This window comes from Populus nigra, chromosome 2 (assembly GCF_951802175.1).
Source record: "Populus nigra chromosome 2, ddPopNigr1.1, whole genome shotgun sequence".
Classification (NCBI taxonomy): Eukaryota; Viridiplantae; Streptophyta; class Magnoliopsida; order Malpighiales; family Salicaceae; genus Populus; species Populus nigra.
In genome coordinates this window covers 45,411,103-45,432,831 of record NC_084853.1, presented here as the reverse complement: position 1 = coordinate 45,432,831, position 21,729 = coordinate 45,411,103, and the positions used below count along the sequence as shown (strand labels likewise).

The window sequence follows — 21,729 nt, the reverse complement described above, 5'->3', positions numbered from 1 at the left end:
TTCTAATATATATTTTTTTACACTGTAAAATCATTTACCATTTATCTTCCAACATTTTCATTAAGTAATACTCTAAAAAGTACGGGAAAGCAGGGCTTTCCCATGCCTATACTCTTATATATTATAATTATAACTATAATAATATAACTTGTATATTATAATTATACTTATACTTATAATAATATAATAATAATAATAACATATACTAAAATACTCTGACCTATCTTTTTTTTTCTTTTTTCTTTTTATTTATTTATTTCTGTTTTTATTTATTTTTTTCTTTATGTTTTTGCCTTTTAATATTTTTTTTTAATTTAGTTTGTTAATGTTATTTTTTTATTTAGTTATTAGATTTTCATGATACGGATCCCGAGTTTGACGGGTTAACCCGGAATTTTTTTTACTTTTTTTCTTTTTAATTAATTTTTTTTCATTAGTTTAGTTTGTTAATATTAAATTTCTTTCTATTTAATTATTAAACTTTCATGACACGTATCCTGAGTTTGACGGATTAACCTGGTTTGACGGTTTAACCCAGTTAACCCGTCATTTTTTTTTCTATTTAGTTATCAAACTTTCATGACGTGAATCCCAGGTTTGACGAGTTAACTTGGGTTGAAGAGTTAACCAAGTTAACTTAGATTTTTTTTTCCTTTTCTTCATTAGTTTTTTTTTCTTTCTATTGATTTTTTTCTTTTTCATTAATCTATTTAATTATCATACTTTTATAACACAACCTTACAACCAGACCCACATCCAAGGCTATTAAGTTTGGTGTTGCAGCTAAATTCACTTAAACTTAAGTCATGCAAGTTTAATGTTATTATTAATATTATTAATATTAATTTTGGATCAGGTATTGCAGTCAAACCCACAACTCTTGGATATAGTTTTATAGAAAAACCTAACATTTATAAATCTTAATTTTTTTTATTTTATTTATATATAAAAAAATTAATCCGCGATATCGCACGGGTCATGTAACTAGTATCGTACTAGAGCAAGAGCTTGAATTCAAACACAGCTAAAAATGCAAAAATCTAATTCCTTTGAATCTCTAAAAAAAGTTTTTTAAAAAACAGAGGAATTATATCTAATAGCCATCAAGTTCAGTTGGGCAATCCTTTGAGAAGATGGAGGGGTACCAATGTTTCTGAAAGGAGTGGATCAGTAAAAAGCCTAATTTTCCTACCATTTGCATCCAAAGCACGAAACATTCCAAGCCGAGAATCCACTGGTGTCTGGCCAATAAAAAAGTGCAGTATTTCCAGCTTCAGAAACACGGTTGAATAATATTCAAATCAAAGTTTGCTCGGAAGCCCATGCACATACAAATTCTGAATGTTTTTAAATCGGTAGTGTCCAACAAGGGCTCAAGTTGAAGATGCGCTCATCAGATTCCACAATAGACGGCTAAAGCAGAGGATGCTCCCTTTGTTGTCGTTGTCTGGACAGCATCATGCCAACAACACCAGAGAGTATCAAACTCCTCATCATTGTCTTTGTTAGTGCCTTAATCGAGTATTCTTCTTAGCACAAATGAGCTCAGACCACTAGAAAATTACTATAGTTGCCATTATCGTAGCCAAGCACTTCGGAATTCTAAGCACCACAAAGCAACTTGGAGCCTATGACCCATGAGTTTATTAGTTTTTATTTCCCCTGTTAGACCCTCCAAGCTCGTCAAAACAGAGCAAGGGAAAATAAAAAAGTGGAGGATAACATAAAGGACTCATGGCATTGCGGCTTTTATATCTAGATAGATAGATGCTCTTGGAATAAGTTAAAACAACAGACAAAAAAATTATATAAGCAAGACACTGTGTCTGCCATTCAGTGTCCAAATTTCTTAATGTCCTCCATCATGGCCCCACCAGCAAACCTACCCCACCATTAACATATTGGAAGATCGACCTTAAACCATGCAAACTTCATGACTGGCAAATCCTATATATATTCGAACCCCGTGACAACTTAATCATCACACACCTTCGAGGAAAAAAAAAAAACGTATCTCACTCGCTTCCAAAAATCCTTGGCTCAAAGAAACAACAATGCAAGCAAGACCATACCATACAGCTCCCACGAGTTTCCCTTCACCGAGTAAACTCCCTCGATTTCATCGAACTCCATCGCCGGCTAAGATTAAAATACCTAGAGTCATATCCATTCCCACCCCGGATACCACTGATCATGCCTCAAGCCGTACATCCCTGGATACTATAGATGATCATGTGGCTGCTTTTTGGGACTACCAATTCTTATTCGTGTCACAAAGATCAGAGACAACCGAGGCAGTAACGCTTCGAGTCGTCGATGGAGCAGTCCCATCTGATTTCCCGTCCGGCACGTATTATCTAACCGGTCCAGGGCTATTTACAGATGATCATGGCTCCACGGTGCACCCTTTGGATGGTCATGGATACCTTAGGGCATTTAGTATTGATGGAGTCAACAGAGAGGTCAAGTTCATGGCTAGGTACGTAAAAACAGAAGCTCAAGTCGAGGAACACGATCCAGAGACTAACACGTGGCGGTTTACACATCGTGGTCCGTTTTCTGTGTTAAAGGGAGGCAAGAGACTTGGTAATACCAAGGTGATGAAAAATGTGGCAAATACTAGTGTGTTGAGGTGGGGTGGTAAGCTATTGTGTTTGTGGGAAGGTGGGGATCCTTATGAGATTGAACTAGGAACGTTGGATACTACTGGGAGGTTTGATATGATCAACGGACATGATTCATCGATGAATAATAGAAGAAATGGTGGTGATACATGGGATATAACTGCTGGATTATTGAAGCCAATCTTATATGGTACGTGTTTTTGCTCTCGACAAGTTTAATATTTAATTTTGATCAAAGAAAATAATCATCATTTATACACTAAATCAAAAGGTGTTTCCATCTTTATATAAAAGGAGGAGTAAAATGATCATTTTCATCACAAAAAAAGAAAAAGAAAATCCTAATTAATTAACATTTGTTTTTTTCTACTGAATCATAGTAAAATAATAAAAAAAGAATTTTATTTCTAAACTCATGCCATTTTTTTTATAGAAGGTGCAAACATATAATTAACACTCTGCATAGTTTTTTATTTTATTTTACTCACTAGCTTACTTGATTTGGTGAAATAGTCTTAATTCCACTTGACAAAATAGCTTCCAAAATCATTAGGTAAAAAATGGTGCGAACCTTTTAAACTCAAATTGAGCTAAATGGTTAAAAATCGAAATATGGTTAAAAATCCTTGAATTTTTAAGGAACTAAAAAGCAGTCCCTTTGATTGAAAACGCCCCGTATTAATCTCTACATTTCAATACTCAGTTCCTCTTTTGCTTAGTTACCAAGAATATGTTGATTTAACGCTTCGGATATAATTAAAAAGTAATAGATCTGTTAATAAATTAATTATTAAACTTGGTAAAATATTTTTTTTAAAAAACAATTTAATATTTTTAAAAATAAAACACACTCTTAAAACATAAATGAAAATTAAAATTACCACGCTATGAAACACCCAGTAGAAATACAGTAACTAATTTTATTTAAAAAAAAACACATGAATTAAATTATGGTTTGTTTAATAATTCTCAACTCAACAGACCTTCTGAGATGCATCCACTTAGAGACCTGACAGAGAAATCATCTTCTTATAATAAATTTAAAATTATTTATAAGAAATCTAGAAGACAGGTTGGTACAGTATGGATTATTGGATTTTGTGATTAATAATTAAGACTTAAGAGAGTGTTTTACACGAATTCTAATTTTATTTCTAGATATTTTTTAAAAATATTTTTTTATTTAAAAAATATTGAATTAATATTTTTTAAAATAATTTTAATTTATTAATGTTAAAAATAGAAAAAAATAAGAAATGTTTTTTTTTTTGAAAAAACACCGTATAACACATTGATTGTCAAACATCCTCGTAAATATATTCTCTGATTCTTAAATTCCAAAGGCATGCAACAAATCCTTGCCGAACGAGTCACAGTTACCAATGCCTCGGACGTTCCAAGAAACCATGTTTCAGATAAAAACATTAATTTATACCATTTTTTTATTGAGTAAAATTTGAGTCGAATTTACTTGGTACATGTAAATGATAAGATAGATAATTTTCTGCAAGGTTAATGAAACCTATATTAATTGATTTGATTTTTATTTTTTAAAATTTTATTTATTTATTATGATAAGATAGAAAACTACAATTTGAGCGTTCAGTTTTTAGAATAAAGAGACAAGAAATTAACCGGCTGCATGTAGTTTATTCTCATTAATATTCAGGGTGGCTATAGGATACAGGAAGATTCGGGGTGAGCATTAACTGAATTATGAATATTTTATAAACTTCACATGAAATTAACCGAATCAAATTGTTAGCTTTTTTGTTTTGATAGTTTTGATTAACTTTTTTCTAAAAAATCAGTCTAATTAACCGTGTTTTCAAATACTATCTAATATAAACTATGGATACATTAGGGTGGCTAAAGATTTTATTGATAGATTAAAGGAAATTGCAGAGGGTTAAATATTAATGTTTGCGTTTTTGCTGACTATAGGAGTGTTTTTCTCTTCTTCTGAAAAATTACTTGCACAGGAGTGTTTAAAATGCCACCAAAGAGATTGTTGTCCCATTATAAGCTCGATGCTAAAAGGAACAGACTGATCACTGCTTCATGCAATGCCGAGGACATGCTACTGCCCCGCAGTAATTTTACTTTTTATGGTAAATAATGTTGAGAATGGCAGTGATTTTATGCTTAGAAATAAAAATCTCATGCATCTAGTGATTGTTGATTAACAATTTGTCCTTTCCAGAATATGATGAAAATTTCAAGTTGTTGCAGAGACAAGAATTCAACATTCCTGATCATTTGATGATCCATGACTGGGCATTTACAGATACTCATTACATATTATTCGCCAACCGCATTAAGCTTGATGTCATCGGTAACTATCTGCATGCAAAGAACATTTATGTTATCTTGTCTGATCTTAAATTATATAATGGAAACAATTAATATTATGGTGTTAGATCGGGGATTGATTTGGAAAAAGGGTTTGGGTCATTAAATCTTCAAGTCAATCATTATAGTTAAAATAATGCTGTTTTTTTTTTTTTTTTCATGTGCTGTCTTAAAGAATTGCTATGGCACAAGTGACTAGAGATCACAATAGCATTAAATTTGGATTTTGTAGGCAGATACGATTAATTACTTAGCAATACATAACCTGGATATTGCAGGATCAATGACTGCTATTTGTGGACTATCGCCGATGATATCAGCTTTGTCAGTGAATCCTAGCAAGTCTACCTCTCCCATCTACTTGCTTCCTCGATTTCCTGAGAAATCACCCAGCAATAGAAACTGGAGAGTGCCAGTGGAAGCACCTTCAACAATGTGGCTACTACATGTTGGCAATGCTTATGAGGCCAAAGATGTCCATGGAAATTTGCAAATTCAAATACATGCTTCCATTTGCTCCTACCAATGGTTCAATTTCCAAAAACTATTTGGTGGGTGGTTTTTGAGCACTTATTAATTAAGATATATTATCTCGGAAGTAAAGAGAAATCAGCGTAGTTTTTTGAAGTTAAAGCATTTTGATGTTTCAAGTAAGAATCTAGACAACTCTTGACAGAAACTGTGATATCTTTGCAATTGGACAGGATATAATTGGCAAAATGCTAAGCTAGACCCTTCTGTTATGAACGTGAAGGAAGGTGGGGATGAGCTACTGCCCCATCTTGTTCAGGTACTCTTCTCTCTCTGTGAATAAATCTGTAAGGGATTGAAATGCTTTAGTTTCATGCACGAGGGAAAAAAGAACAAGATGCAGAGCCAAGATGATTTTTCTCTACAAAGATGGTGAAAATTGTGAATTTCAAATTTTTATGATCAACCACAATTGTGGAGCTATCCTCGACCTAAGATATTGATTTATATGTAATGTAGGTTTCTATAAATTTGGGTGCTGATGGGACCTGTCAAGAAAGCAGCGTGGAACCCTTGAATCAGTGGAGCAAGCCAGCAGATTTTCCTGTCATAAATCCTGACTTCTCTGGTAATAAAAACAAATATGTTTATGCAGCAAGTTCTTCAGGCTCACGCCAAACATTGCCGCATTTCCCTTTCGATATGGTGGTGAAGCTAAACTTCTTAGACAAATCTATCCATACATGGACCGTTGGTGCGAGGAGATTTATCGGGGAGCCTATATTTGTTCCAAAAGGAAGGGAAGAAGACGATGGATATCTTCTGGTAGTGGAGGTGAGAAATCAATCCGCACTCAAGAGTCTTTTTCCGATGTTCTTCCGCAGCATTACTGAAAAAAAAAAATGAAAAAACAAGATTTTTGCATGTGTTTTAATGCAACTTTGCTGCACATTCTTGCTGTTTTGCAGTATGCAGTTGCAATACAAAGGTGTTATCTTGTAATTTTGAATCCGAAGAGGATAGGGAAAGCTGATGCACTTGTAGCAAGATTAGAGGTCCCCAGGCATTTAAATTTTCCACTTGGTTTCCATGGTTTTTGGGCCAACGGTTCTTAATCCAATCAGTTAAAAATGCTATATTCTGAGATCATCATTTTAATCAATATAGCTGTGATATTCATTCCTACAGACCTGGTAGATTCCTGGTTAAGCAAATGTAGATGAAATCAATCATAGTAGAAGATGTTAGCACATCAAATATCTGTGTTTTTTGGATTTTAAAATTTAAATGTAAGTGATTCATCATAGGTTTATGAATTTGCGAAACCAACCCTAAACTATATCTTTTTGAATAATTTTTTATTTTTAAAAATTTCACGGAGTTCATTCAACTCGATAAATTTAATTTAATCAGATTAGATCAATTTCAAATAAACACTTTATATTATCAAATAACAGGCTAAATCATTAAATATCAAAGAATCATCTTAACCCAATAGTTTAGGTTTTTAGGTGAGACCCCAATATGTGATTTATATTTTTTTTTAATACATCTCCTGAGATGAAAGTTCTTTGAGCTTGAAACTTGCACAGACTTACACTACTTTGTGCTTAATTTTTTATCACATAAATAAAGATGATGAGATTTAAACTCGTGGTCACTTAGTCATTAAGACTCTGATATCATGTCAAAAAACCAATTCAACTTAAAAGCTTAATACCTGATTGATTCTGCCAGTAGTCATATGCTTGTCTCAAAGATTAAGCCATGAATGTGTAGGTATGAATTAATTTTGACTATGAAACTGCGAATGACTCACTAAATCAGTTATAGTTTGTTTGATGATATTTATTACTCAGATAATCGTAATAATTCTAGAACTAATATATGCAACAGACCCCGATTTCTGGAAAGAACACATTTATTAGATAAAAGATTGACACGGGCTCTGTCCGTTACTTTAATACTATATTAAAGAATTATCTCAATTCAATAATTTAAATTTTTAGATGAGATCCAAAATAAAATTTATATTATTTTTTAACAGTAGATTCAATAAAATATGGCAAAGCTACCTGCACCTCTTAAAATGAATTTCTATATGGGTTTATTCAATTTCATAAAAAACAGAATAGAAATTGATTTTTTCTACCCTGCACAAAATGGTGTCCTGAGAACCTAATTGATGGGGGTCAAAAAAAAATAAAAATTTAAGGTAAAGTAGCTGATAGCAGCCAAGTGGGCAGTCCTCTAAAAATTAATGACACCAGGGCCCAATTATAAAGCATGATATTGAGCCCATCAAAGAAAAATAAACCGAAACAGGCTAGAAGCCCGTTCACTATAATTATTCAAAGCTAAAAAAGCCCACAGATATAAATGCCGCAGTGCCAGTGGCCAGAATGGCAGTACTCCTCCCTCCATTTCCCCTTCCTTCCCGAACTCACCAAAAACCCTCCGATTTCAAAACTGAAAACCCTAAACAATTAATTGCATAGAGACAGAAAGAGAGAGCCTCAACAATGTCAGGCTTCCCCTTCTCCTCTTCCTCTACACAATCCTCCCCTTTCTCCCCTGCCACCGGATTCTCATTCGGATCTTCCCCCGCTCCCTCCACCACCAACACACCCCCCTCCTTCGGCTTCAACACCTCCTCCGCCCCTGCCACCGGATTCTCATTCGGATCTTCCTCCGCTCCCTTCACCACCACCGCACCCCCCTCCTTCGGCTCCAACACCTCCTCCGCCCCTGCCACCGGATTCTCATTTGGATCTTCCTCCGCTCCCTCCACCACCACCACACCCCCTTCCTTCGGCTCCAACACCTCCTCCGCCCCTTCCTTGTCCTTTTCCTCCTCTAATACCTTCACCTCCACTCCCTCTTCCACCCTGTCTGGCTCATCAGCTTCAACTTCTTCCCCATTCTCCTTTGCAACAGCCTCATCCTCCACAAGTACAACTCCATCCCTGTTTGGCTCTCTCTCTGCCGCCTCCATTTCCCCTAATCCCTTGTTTGGCTCCGCTTCTTCTTCTACGGCAAACGCAAGTTCCTCCTTTGGCACAACTACTTCATCATCATCATCACCCGCTCCTTCGCCTCTGTTTGGAACAAGTACAGGCTCATCCTTGTTCGGAACAACTTCATCCTCAGTCTTGTTTGGCTCAACTTCCTCCTCCGCAACTTCCGCTACGCCGCTGTTTGGCACAAGCTCACCCTCGCCCTTGTTTGGCTCAACTTCCTCCACAACTACTTCCGCTTCGCCTCTGTTTGGCACAAGTTCACCCTCTCCCTTGTCTGGATCAACTTCCTCCACAACTACTTCCGCTTCGCCTCTGTTTGGCACAAGTTCACCCTCTCCCTTGTCTGGATCAACTTCCTCCACAACTACTTCCGCTTCGCCTCTGTTTGGCACACGTTCACCCGCTCCCTTGTTTGGATCCACTTCCTCCACAGCTACTTCCGCTTCTCCTCTGTTCGGAACGGGTGCCTCTTCTACTCCATCCTCATTCGGTACACCTTCATCCGCATCAAGTACAGGTTCATCCTTGTTTGGCAACTCTCTGTCCACCACAAGTTCTGCGCCGTCTCTGTTTGGATCATCATCATCATCTACTGCTTCAACCACCAGCACCACTACTAATTCGTATGGTTCTTCATCTTCTTTCTCTAATGCAAGCTCTGCTCCAAGCTTCTCTGCCGGATTTTCTTTCCCAAAAACCACCACAGCTTCAGCACCGACTACTGCTAGTACTGCTGCTATCTCATCCACGCCAGCTCCTTCAACGACAACTTCTTTCTCGTTTGGGACGCAGCCATCAGCGCTTTCACAACCTTCATTATTTGGCAACGCAGCCTCTTCGTCATCGGTGAAATCCACAACTGTATCGCCGTTGTTTTCTACAGTTACTACTACAACTGCTTCTACTCCAGCTAGTGGTGCTACTGAAGTTACTTCTACTAGTACTAGCAGTACTACTTCGGGGTTGAGTTTGCCTGCATTTGGTATGACTTCAGGAACTACAGCTGGGACAGGTGCTGCTGCTTCTTCTTCTGGCTCTGCGGGGTTTTCTTTTTCAGGTTTTCCTTCTGCTACAACTAGTGTGGCTGCGTCTTCAGGGACTACTGCTAGCTCGTTTACTGGATTTTCATTGTCCAGCATATCACCGGCGCCTACTTCAAAATCACAAACTCAACCGGCTAGTAGTTCTGCGCCTCTACTCAGTGAGTGTGTTAATTTTATTTATTCTTTCTATTTTTGTTTATTATTGGAATTTGGGAGAAAGTAGATGGTAATGGTGTTACTTAAATTGAATTGATATGTATGTGCCCTTCTGCTTGCTTATGCGTTCTGTTAGATAAGTTGTATATTTGCTGGATTGCAAAATGAAGTAGGTGATGTTCCTGTCACATTTAGTTGCTACAGAAAAAATTGAATCACATTCTTTGTTTTCATGCTAGCAAAACGGACATCAAACAACCCTTGAACCTTAGAAAACTTTCTTTTTCCCATCTTATTTTCAGGTGAATCTTTATTCTTGGGGGTTTTAGACATGTATGTTCTAGATTTATTCCCCCACTAGTTAAATACGACTTCCTCGTTGAACTTCAATTAGTCAAGTAGTGGTTATTCGCCATTAGGTTCTCACGGAATTCATTTTGCAGGTGTCCCTGCTTCAACTGCTGCACCTACAACAACTTCCAGCACTACTGCTCAGACATCATCGCTTGGTGTGGCTTCCACTAGTGGGTCTGTATGCTTAGTCTTGGTGGCAATTTTTTTTTTCTCCAACATTTTTCTAGTATCTAAAACACCTATCATTGTTTATGTTGGTAGTTACTAAAAGTAAAAAATATAATTTCTGTCATCTTTGTCTGTAAGAATTTTAGCTAGACACTTTATTTTCCAGATTTTGATTTGTATATTACATCCTGTTTCTAAAGTTCTGCAATTGGTTTCCTTTTAAACTCTATAATTGAAGTATATTGAAAAAAATGAAGCTTCTCTAAGGTATTTAACATTTTTTTGATTAATTGATTTGTTCTCTCATGTTTCCCCTTATCCTACAGGACAAGTTCAAGTGTTAGCACTGCCTTAACCGCTACACCAAAATTGCCGTCTGAGATTACAGGGAAGACTGTTGAGGAGGTACTTCATGTTTCATCTATTCTTCTCGCTGCACCTTGGTCTCTTGGGTGATACAAATGTGTTATAAATCTCTCTGTGCACATGTACTGGAGAGTTATTATCCTGTGATGTAGTTTTTATGATCTACCTTATTTTACAATGACAAATATATATCACTAGCTGTCCTCTGGCAAGAGGAGAATGAAAGAGCAGAAAAAGACAATATTTATCCACCACAAAAATATGCAATTCCATTTAGGATTGATATGACAAGTTTGCTTACCAGTTTCATGTTTATTCATGAATTTCTTTTCTCATATTCTGCATTTTAATGAAAGGAAGAGAAAGATATGAATGTGAATTTTATGCCTCTAGGATCTAATGTTGCTTCGTTTAACCCGCCACTCCCCAACTACCTTGTTATCTTAGTACTGTTATTGGGCCTATTTACATTTTAGGCCCTTTTGTTCTCTGTTACTTTGTTAATTTGCTCTAAACATGCATGTAATTTATTTTCTTTGAAGATCATCAAAGAGTGGAATGCTGAGCTGCAAGAGCGTACTGGGAAATTTCGGAAGCAAGCTACTGCCATAGCTGAGTGGGATAAAAGGATCTTGCAAAATCGTGATGTTCTTCTTCGGCTTGAGGTAAATGTAATTATAATTTCTTTGCAAAAGAAATCCTATTTTTCAATGAGATAACATAATTTTAGTATCCTCATGTGCCTTATGGATGTTATCAAGTGACAAACTCATACCATCTTATTTGTTTTGATACAAGAATAACTATTATCATTCCTTACATTTGAATTAACTGTTTTAAACTGAGTTATGTTTCTGATTTATGAAAATGGCCCCGTGCTTCATGAATTTCAACCATTTGCGTCCATCGAAGGCCTTGTGTCTCCAATGTATATTGTTTTGTTCAGATTGAAGTGGCAAAAGTGGTTGAGACCCAAGCTAATTTGGAGCGAAAGTTGGAGTTAATTGAGACTCATCAACAGGAGGTATTTTAGTATTTTATTAAGTTCTTCATTTCCTGTTTTTTCCTGTCACTACTCTCATTATGTTTTGTTATTTGATAATTATATTTTTTCGCCTTCTGGTTTGTGCATGAAGAGTTTGTATGCTTTCGCAATATGAGGGAAAATCCCCTCTTGGCTTCTCTTTCAATTATGGTGTGATGGACATCAAATGATTGCTGTTGATGAGCAAGCACTTACGTTGATGATGGTAGATTTACCATATTTGGCCATCTCTTTCATCAAATATTTGGCGGTAGATAAATCCCCTAATTATACCTTTTCACTTAGCTGTTGGTGTCTTTTCTGTGCGCATTTGCTGGTGGTCAATAACTACAATGAACATCTGGCTAATTATTGCTCAATCCTCTAGAAGACATTAGCTTGCTGTACATAAAATCCAAAAATTCTATAGTGAGCCAGCCACTACCATCCTCTGAATCACTACCAATACCAGATGAAAACATTCTGTTGGGGTGTCTCTTGGCCTTTGTTTAAATTGTTACATGCTGTAATCAAGCATTTATGAGACATAACATATGGTGTTTGACTAGCTGCAAGTTTAGCATCTTTAATCAATTACAACATAGTTTAAGCTTTTTTTACATTATGTGCGTGGCTGTTGATATTGATGATCAATCAATATGCATTAAAACTACTGGAGCCATATTTAATGATATTTGCTGGAAAATCGTTGACAGCTGTGTTCACTGTTTCCATCCCTACTTGGATTCGGCTTAAGTCAACCGCTCTAATTCACATCAAAACCCTTCTATATATGTGAAATCCAAACTTGTCCATCCATAGTAGACTTTCTTCCCAACATGTTAATTGAAATATGATGCATCTATCTGTTCACTAGGTTATCTGGAAGCCAACCTGACTTGTCAACCAGTCACTTATGCTTCATATGTATGAGCATTACCTGTCTTTGAACCAAGCCCTTTTGAAGAGATTCATACTGGAACCTTAAGTGCACCAAAAATGACTTTGGAAAAGATTGAAGATTCAGGACTGTCTATAAAGGCTGGAAAATTCCTTTATTTGTGTATTGTGGAAATTTGGGCCTTGCATAAATGTGTGCTTAGTCCTGGTTTGGTCCTGTCAATTTCTGTCTGACCCTGCTAGAAGTGTTTCTAACGAGAGCATGCAAAGCATAAATCTGAACATGATCTTTTTTTGAATGGTTCCATTTACTTCTTTTCTCTATATTGTCAGGTTGACAAGGCTTTGCAAAGTATAGAAGAAGAAGCTGAACGTATTTACAAGGATGAGCGTGGATCGCTTCTTGATGATGAAGCTGCATCGACTAGAGATGCTATGTGAGAACTTGGTCTTTGCTTTCCTTTTGCTTTCACATGGTTTGCCTTTTGTAGGCCTGATCTACCCTTCATATTCTGACCTGTTCACTAATTGCTGATTAACCTGACTTAAAAATCATCAAATCAATAAAATGTGAAATATGTTGGATATAACAAAGTTAAAGACACCATATTTTTCTTGTTTGAAAACTGGATTTCTTAAAATTTTATTTAGGTCACTGGAATGTGCTTTAAGAACTTACTTTTCCGGTATCCTTCCACCTTGATCTACATCTGTTTGTATTTTTTTTTCTTTGGTTTTACTTTTCAGGTATGAGCAGGCTGAATTTATAGAGAGGGAAATGGAACAGATGACAGAACAGATAAAATCAGTAATTCAGACTGTCAATGCCAACCAGGTAACGGCCTTCATTTTTATAGTTTACTTGTCAATGAGCTTTTTGAAATAAACTCTAACAGATGATTTTCCCATATGATTTGTTCAGGGTGGTGAACTTGATGCAATTGATGGGATGACTCCATTGGACATGGTTGTCCGAATTCTCAACAATCAACTAAGTTCTTTAATGTGGATTGATGAGAAGGTTAATATCTTTTACCCTGATCCGTTATATCTAAAAAACAATGTGATGTTTATTAATTTGAGTTTCACAATCAAGTGTGTCCAGGAAGATTTTCACACAAATTAATTGGGTCCAAACTTTGAACCACAAAAAAAAAAAAAAAACTCTACTTTATGATATTGCCATCAGTGCTCTGGGATATAAAAGGAATCATAAATTTGTTTGTGGATTAATCTTTTGTTTCTTTTTTACTTTCCATTGGAAGAACACTGATCTCTACTTAAATCTTAAACAGGCTGAAGAGTTTTCTTCACGTATTCAAAAGCTTGCTAACCAAGGTTCTGCTGCTGATCGACAATTTTTGGGTTTAAAATTTTGACGTCTTGACCATGGATGATGTGTATTGCCCTGTGTCTTCTCGAAGTTGGTTTCTGCCTAGTTGAGTTCATTGTGGATGAAAAGGATTTGTCATCTTTTCTTTTCTTTGCTTCATAAATTAAATGCACATATGTAATTCCTTGGTTAGAATTGATATATTCTGATATCCTGCAAAGGCTTAGCTTGGGAACTGTGCTTGTGATTTGCATGTCATTGTAGCTATCAGCCTGCATTTGTTTGAACCCAACTGCTTCCGAGAGAATCTTGACTTGGCTTTTAGCCCCATATGTACTGGGTGGAAAAACCCCATTGGTTGGAAGATGGTACTTATTGAACAGATTAACCCCTGCAATTTGTTAGGGTTTCTCTCTTAGATCCTTTGACTCTATTTGCTAGGGTTTGTGCGTGCATGAGTGATTGTATCATTTTCTCACTCTGCGTGTTTTGAGGGAAAGTAATGGAAATGAGAGTGAAATCTGAGCTCCTTTCTTTGTTTGGAAGGAAGTTAAATCTCCAAGTTTTCGTTTTGGTTCATAAATTTTTTGTCCCGGATTGAGAGGAAAATAATGAAAAAAAATGTTGAAATCAATTTTTCCCAATATATCTTTCGGGAAGAAACACTGGGTTTAAACACCAGCCTTGCCATGCCACAAGGCCCACAACCCTTCCCATGTCTGAGTATTATAAAGCAGAGAATAAGAGTATAATACTGCCTGTACTCTTTCTTTTCCATCATTATATACAATGAACAATGAGAGCTATTATCTCCCACCTCCTTGAACCAGATTCATTTTCACTTCTCTCGTTTTCTCTGGCATCTCTAGATTGCAATGTATACTGTTAGTTGGGTTGAGAGAGAGAGAGAGGAGAGATTTGGGGAAATTTTTCAAATCATTTTTAAGTTTGTGTTTAGAATTGTGGTATAAAATGTTTTTTTTAGATTTTTTTTGTTTTAAATATCAACATGTTAAAATTATTATAAAATATTAATTTAATATTTTTTTAAATTAAAAATACTTTAAAAAAATGTCTAAAAATAAATAAAAAATCTCCCAAACACCATCAATCCACACAAGAGTGCTTCGTGTTGAATTTTATTGGTAGGTGGGACTAATCATCAGAGCACGGGACAGATTACTTTTCCCATATTTTTTATCCATGACCAATAGATTTTCGTTTCGAGTAAAATCTTGATGATTTCAAGAAGGATAAAAAAAGAAAAGGACTAGAGTCGAAAAGTTAACAAGAACAAGTAACTAGTTGGTTTGTTCTCAACTGTAATAGAAACCAAACATATTCCTCGAGTAACCAATGATTTAGTAACTATGCAACTGCCATCGGCATGCCCATGATTAGATTGATAAGACAACGGCTTCTAGTTCTGGAGTTGATTAATTTGTCTGTCAGATATATAGTCATTTCCAACAAAATCCAAGCTCTTGAAAGGAACACAGTGCTGGCTGTTTGTCACTGCTGAAGCTTATGTTATTCAAGCACCTGCGTTGCATCACTAAACACACAGGAATCGTCTTTTTTCATGTTTATGTCAATATTTATTTATTTTAAATTTTCATGTCGTTTTAATGTATGAATATTAAAAATAAATTTTAAAAAATAAAAAGAATCAATACATCACCATGTTCTTGATACTTAGGAAGTAAGAGCTTTGTTTTTATTAACATATAAACCAGTTTCGGAAGTAGAATTGTTCAAGAGTGATGGTAAAATATGGTTACAAAACGGCTGGAAAGAATTTGCTGAGCATTACTCCCTAGCCCTGGGTTCCTTGCTGGTTTTTGAATATAAGAAGAGTTGTCACTTTCATGTTCTCATATTGGACAAGACTGCCATGGAAATAGATTATTCATTTAGCATGACGGATGGTGATGAGGAGCCTGACCTTGAGGGAGAATTTCAACAGCCTAGGACAGAAGAAACTGATGATGATGTCTCTGTTGAAATCTTGGATGATTTCCCCTCATACCACAAACAAATGAGAAATCCTCCCGCACCATGTCCTGAGCCTCAGAAGAGAACGAGAACCAGTTTTACTGGTAAATTTGAGAGAGGACTTCAAAGTTGCAAATTCGTGCTGAATCCATTGCAACTAAGCAAGATAATTCCGTTGGAAAAGTAAATTCACGCTATCTGTTGAGACAACGTGAAGGTCTGTAATTTCTACTTGCACAATATTTTCTTGAAACCAAATAAAGTGCTCTCTTCATATGTTTTATGCTTGTCCATAGCTTACAATGGTTGGTATTTCTCAACTGGAGGTTTTAATCTTGCAGCAACGAGAGGGAACAGAGTCTTGCCTAGTCAGAAAAAAGGTTAAATGGGGTTAACCGGGCACAATCATTGACAGCTGAAGAAAAAGCTGCTACTTTTGAAAGAGCCAGTGCTGCTTTAAAACCTGATAGTCCGTTTTTCATGGTTGCTATGCAGCCATCATATGTTTATCCTGGATGTAGATTGGTAAGCATTCAATTGAAACTCTTCTAGACCATGAAAGTCATTTTTCATGTTTTAATATTTTTTGTATTACTCCTTTTTTAGTTCTTTTCCTTTAATGTGCTTTCTGTAGCCTATACCAAAAAGCTTTGCTCAGAAATATTTCAACAATGATCATGGTGATGCCGTCCTCTGTGTTTTGGATGGGAGAACTTGGCCTGTTAAGTACTTTGTCTACCCAGGTAATGGGAAAGCCAAGACACAAATCCGCAGTGGTTGGAACAATTTTACGTGGGACAATTATTTGGAAGTTGGTGATGTTTGCGTCTTTGAACTGACTGAATGCATTGAAATGTCATTCAAAGTAATCATTGTCAGAGCTAATAAAGATGACAGCCATCGCTTGGCTGTAGTTGAGTAATGATCTGCTAGTAAACTTCATGAACATGTATAGATATGTATTCATGCTTATACCCTTTTGAATCATGAAGCAGCCAACCAAGCCAAACCCAAAAGAAGCGTGCTGATTGATATTGATCCCGAGTTCCCTAGAGATGGTGAAGATGGCACGTCAAGTTCACACCATAAATATGGAACCAAAGAAAAAGGGTGAAAAAGTGAAGAAGACGACAGCCTTACTCCAGAGAAGAAGATTAAGAACTCCTTGCCTCACAAGATGGCTAACAATTCAAGAAAAGATGCTGGAAGCGGTTTGAAGACAAAAAGATTGGCTCCACTTTCTGCAATTGAAAAAGAAAAGGCTCTTCTCAGAGCTTATGCTTTCAAATCTGAGAACCCCTTTTTTGTCATAGCCATACAACCAGCATATGTTTGCAGTGGAGCTAATATGGCATGCTTTCAAAACCGTGCAGTTCATCAACCAGCACAAGTTGCACGCGCTCATTTCTTTTGCTTAAATTTGGATAGATATAGAAAGAAGTTAAGGGAGAGTTGCCTCCCTTTCTGTTCAAGAATATATATTTTTGGTTCTCACTCCTTTTATTGGAATAACGGTATCTTTCTTTATGTCCTTTTACTTTCTTTCAATTAATCATGGCAGAGTATACCATTCAAGTTTGCTGATAGATATTTTAAGGAGAAGAATGGTGAGGTTATCCTTCAGGTTTCAAAAGATCCAAAGCTGTGGTAAGCAATGTAAGCTAGCTGTATGCAGCATGCATCATTAAGCTGTGAGCAAAGAGGCACTCTCATGCAAATTAAGTGAGTTTCATCGACTGGACCTTCTAGCAAATACTCCAGTTTCACAGAATATCTTTAGAAAAGAGGTTCATTGCTCTGTATGCATTAAAGAGTAAAGAGAATCCTTGAGATTCAAAAGAAAGTTTCTACAAAGCACCTTGACAGAGCTCTCAAAGTACACACTGACAGCTCCACATCGTAAAAATTGGATTGGAGAGCTACTTTTGGTCTGGGATTCTATTAGCCTGCTACAGAAGCGCACATACTGTGGGTGTGATTAAGGATGAACCGATTTACTCCTAACAGACACACGTTAAACTCTATAATTATTGGCTCCTTTTGATGCTTCCTTCTCGCTTGAGCCGTGTTCATTAGCAACTAAAGTAGCGGCGACCATTGTTGCTTGTTAGGAGCTGTTGCAAATGGCTTCTTCTAGCAGAACAGGCAAGAATCTCTCATTGTTTACACCAAAGAAACAATACATTGTAAAAATAATTATGAATGATGTTATGAAGAATCAGAAGCTTGCGAGTATCCTTTCAATTCTCAGTGTGGCGTCCTTCCAGTGTTTCTTGTTCTCTACATCTTTTTTGTTTTTTCAAGTTTTGAGCAAAATCTGAAACATTTTCCTTTCCTGTTCTGTTATTTACAGTCAATTCCCGAGAAGTTTGAGAGAAAACATGAAAATGATTTGTCAAAATTTGTGCTTCTTAAGGTTCCAAGTGGTGAAGCATGGAAAGTTGCATTAGCAAAGCTTAATGGTCAGGTTTTCTTTCAAGATGGCCGGGAAAAATTTTCAGATTATTACTTTATTGACTACGGTGATTTTATAGTTTTTGAGTCTCTGGGAACTGATTCAGCTGAAGATGATGACAGCTCTTTTCATTTAATTGATGAAGTTTCTTCAGACTCAGAAGAAACACAACTTGATTCTTGATTTTCAGCCTCGCAAGTCAGTGGAAACTGATTCAGCTAAAGCTGCTAATGGAGCTCAGTTTAGCAGTATGGATAGATAGTTAATCAAGGGCAAGGTAGAATTAGGTTTTTCTTCTAAACGTACCTTAATATATTGCATGTTTTTCTTCACTCTTTTTCTCTTTGTTTCAAGAAAACTAGGATCTAATGTGATATTTCCTTGTGCGCTGTTTTCATGTTTTTGTTGATTGTACTTGAGAATATATGAAGGTGTAAGAGGAAAGCAAGCTGGTAAGAAAAGGCATCAAGGTGTGGTTCTTCTGAGAAACCAACCATTGGCAGCATGGAAATTTTAAAGCACTAGACAGTAATGGTGTTCCTGCTGATAATCCTTGTTTCACTATCCAAACGCTAGAAACTCGTCTGCCTCCGCGGTCTACATGGTAATCTCCAAATTGAAACATTGTTCGACCAAAAAAAGGTTTTTTTTCTTTTCTTAATTAATCACAATTTTCTAATCTTTCTTTCTTTTTTGGGGTTTAAATTTTATATGCAGAGTACACCTTCATGGTTTGGGAGAAAATATTTGACAGAAGAAGAAGGCGATGTCACTCTTACAGTTTTGAATGAGGGAAGCTGGCCAGCTAAGTACCATGTTTGTAAGACATGCAAGGGATCGAGAGCAAGAATGAAAGAAGGCCGGGGCAGATTCTTGGCAGTTGGTGGTATCTCTTCCTTTCATTTAGCTCAAAGACGACAAGTTGGTGTTTCAAATTTCAATTTCCCGACCAGATAAAAAAGAAACTATTCGAAGCTTTGCCTCCTGAAATTATATTACTGTGCCTGCTGATTACACAGGGTTAATTTTATTTGCACCAGGCACCTTTCAGCTTCGATTTTCCATGTATGCTACTGCATTCTGAAGAGCTTGAGTTCTACTTCATCTGCTTAAACTATATTTTATTATCTTAGATTCTGTGTTGGGATCCTTGGGGCTGTTGTATAGGGTTTGTGACTTTGTTCTCTAGTTGTAAGGTCTCTTGTTTTCAGTCCAGTGCACGTTTTGAAGTATTTCTTTGTTGTATGTTATAGTAACCTTGCAGCCCTCTAATTAGTTCAATACCGGATGTAATTTTCCCCTACTTAGCAATATGATATCTATCTTATGCTAATCCATTTAGCAATGAATGGCTTGATTTTTCAGCATAATGGCCATTAACCTTCAATCTCAGTATGTCAGCTTTTCTCTGATAGAAAATGAATATCTACTTCAGCTCATGGCTTGAGTGTTAAATGAGTTTAATTTGGCCAGAACCTCTGTCCCTCTACTCTTACCTATACCATATCATCATTATCGAGCTCAATATTTTACACGACGTAGAAAACTAGGTAATGACTTAAGATTGCAAAAACTCAAAAAGCAGGAGGGCCTCAGAGGCTTTTTAGTGGTTAAAATCTGAAAATCCTTTCTTTATTCTTGCAATGCAATCCCCACGGGTTATATGGATGTAATTCTGAAATCTCTGCAATGCAACAAGTTATAAAGCACAAGTCATCTTCATATGCAACAAGTTACTATGGAGGACATGTGAAGACAAACCCACTTCATGTGGATTCTGAAATGTACCAGCAAACTCTTCCATTAAATACCAAAAAGAAGTTCATAAAGCAAGTTTTCTAGTCTGGAAGTCTGGATTATTACAAGCTGACCTGCATTTCTGCAGAAAGCTTGTTAATGATCATTTATTTTGATATTAAGGAAAGCTAAAAATATATGCTTGAAAAAGAAACAAAGGCACCTAGTATTATGATCAGGGTGTATTAAGAAATATATGTTCTAGTGCTTGTAATCTCGTGTTGTGTACTTGGCTCTAAAACGGTGACTTCTTGTTCTGAATTTAATAGAATTCTTTGTTGTTAACCCCAAAAAACGCAGCTTTAAAAACAGATTCGAGAATTTTTTCAAAAGAACACTGTACTTGTACTCGTTTTCAGAGTCTTTCATGCAAAGTTGCAACTTCTTAGCACATTTCTTTTTTTCTTAAGATAAGTTAGGCATGCATGTGGCAATTAAGTGGCATGATTTCAGCATCATGGCCACAAGGACCGCCCCTACCACCCTTTGGAACCATGCGTGTGTGTGCGTGTCTATCGCTGCTCACTTTTTATGCAGTATTCATAAAGGTACTCTCTTTATCTGTCAAATTCTGCTACAAAGCTAGAAACAGAAATTGTACTACTTTGGCTACCAAGAGCATCCACAACCATGATCTTTACCAACACCAGAATTCACATTTAACAGAATCTTTTCCCTCTTAGAAATCTTCTTGCCAATGGGATTGACAAATGCTGGAAAACTAAATGGTACATTGAGACTGAATTGACCCTCATGATACAGTAACTTTTAAGACCAAGTCACTATGACCCTTCTTCAACCCAAATTGAATAACTCTTCTCTAGTATGGATGCTCATCCACATCGGCTAACCAAAATTGGTTAGCTAATGTGGATGAGCATCCATACCAGACAAGAGTTCTTCAATTTGGGTTGAAGGAGGGTCAACTTTCTCAATCAAAGAGACTTGGTCTCAAAAGTTACTCTATCATGAGGGTCAATTCAGTCTCAATGTACCATTTAGTTTTCCAGCATTTGTGAATCCTATTGGCAAGAAGATTTCTAAGAGGGAAAAGAGAAGATACTGTTAAATGTGAGCTCTGGTGTTGGTGAAGAAATTTTAATGCAAGAATACTAGCCATGGTCTAAACGTATGCAATTCTTGTAGGCCTTAATGTTTCGATCAGCTTCTAGTAGCTTGACAAAGGAAGTGAGGTAATGATTATGGTGTGACATGAGCTAAGGCGTGAAGTTGGTAAAATGGGTCTCTTTTATGATGCAGAGGTACTGACTTGGTCAAGTGCTTCAGTTTCTCCTACAATGTAAGATCTTGCACCCTTGGCTGTTTTTCTCCGCAGATATATTTTTCTCTACAGTATTGCCATGGATTTAATGTTCATACAATGAATAAACAAAACATGCACGGAGCCATATGAACACTTATAGTGGTTGACTGTTGTTTTCACAGGTCTACTAGAAGGATTTATTTGGTGGTGTGCTTTTATCTTTTTCCTAGAAACAACCAGAGCATGAAGGTTCATTGCCATTGATCTGCTGCATATTTGGTGCCAAACTTTAAATTGAAGGTGTTATATCTAGTCTTTTGATCCAATCCATTACTAAGCAGATAGCTACATGTTTTTTTGAGATTAGTGATGGAAGATTAACAACTCCATTTGAGTAGTTCAATTTT

General features: G+C 36.3%; 2 protein-coding genes across 3 annotated transcripts; both read left to right on the top strand.

Moving 5' to 3' along the window:
- The first annotated feature begins 1,978 nt into the window (after positions 1-1,978).
- Positions 1,979-6,630, top strand: LOC133682168 (carotenoid cleavage dioxygenase 7, chloroplastic). The gene is made up of 7 exons (XM_062105443.1): positions 1,979-2,814; positions 4,607-4,735; positions 4,828-4,959; positions 5,255-5,527; positions 5,681-5,766; positions 5,967-6,281; positions 6,416-6,630. Exons 1-7 carry the CDS (start codon positions 2,055-2,057, stop codon positions 6,560-6,562), a joined length of 1,842 nt encoding a protein of 613 aa, XP_061961427.1. The 5' UTR covers positions 1,979-2,054; the 3' UTR covers positions 6,563-6,630.
- Positions 6,631-7,835: 1,205 nt separating this feature from the next.
- On the top strand, positions 7,836-14,229 carry LOC133682662 (nuclear pore complex protein NUP62). 2 transcript variants are annotated; one of them, XM_062106122.1, is made up of 9 exons: positions 7,839-9,668; positions 10,110-10,194; positions 10,515-10,593; positions 11,097-11,219; positions 11,501-11,578; positions 12,812-12,915; positions 13,226-13,313; positions 13,401-13,499; positions 13,774-14,229. In XM_062106122.1, exons 1-9 carry the CDS (start codon positions 7,970-7,972, stop codon positions 13,855-13,857), a joined length of 2,439 nt encoding a protein of 812 aa, XP_061962106.1. In that variant the 5' UTR covers positions 7,839-7,969; the 3' UTR covers positions 13,858-14,229. The 2 variants fall into 2 exon arrangements, with proteins under 2 accessions (XP_061962107.1, XP_061962106.1); XM_062106123.1 differs by lacking the exons at positions 12,812-12,915; positions 13,226-13,313; positions 13,401-13,499; positions 13,774-14,229 and adding an exon at positions 11,691-11,848 and having other exon boundaries at positions 7,836-9,668.
- The last annotated feature ends 7,500 nt before the right edge of the window (positions 14,230-21,729 follow it).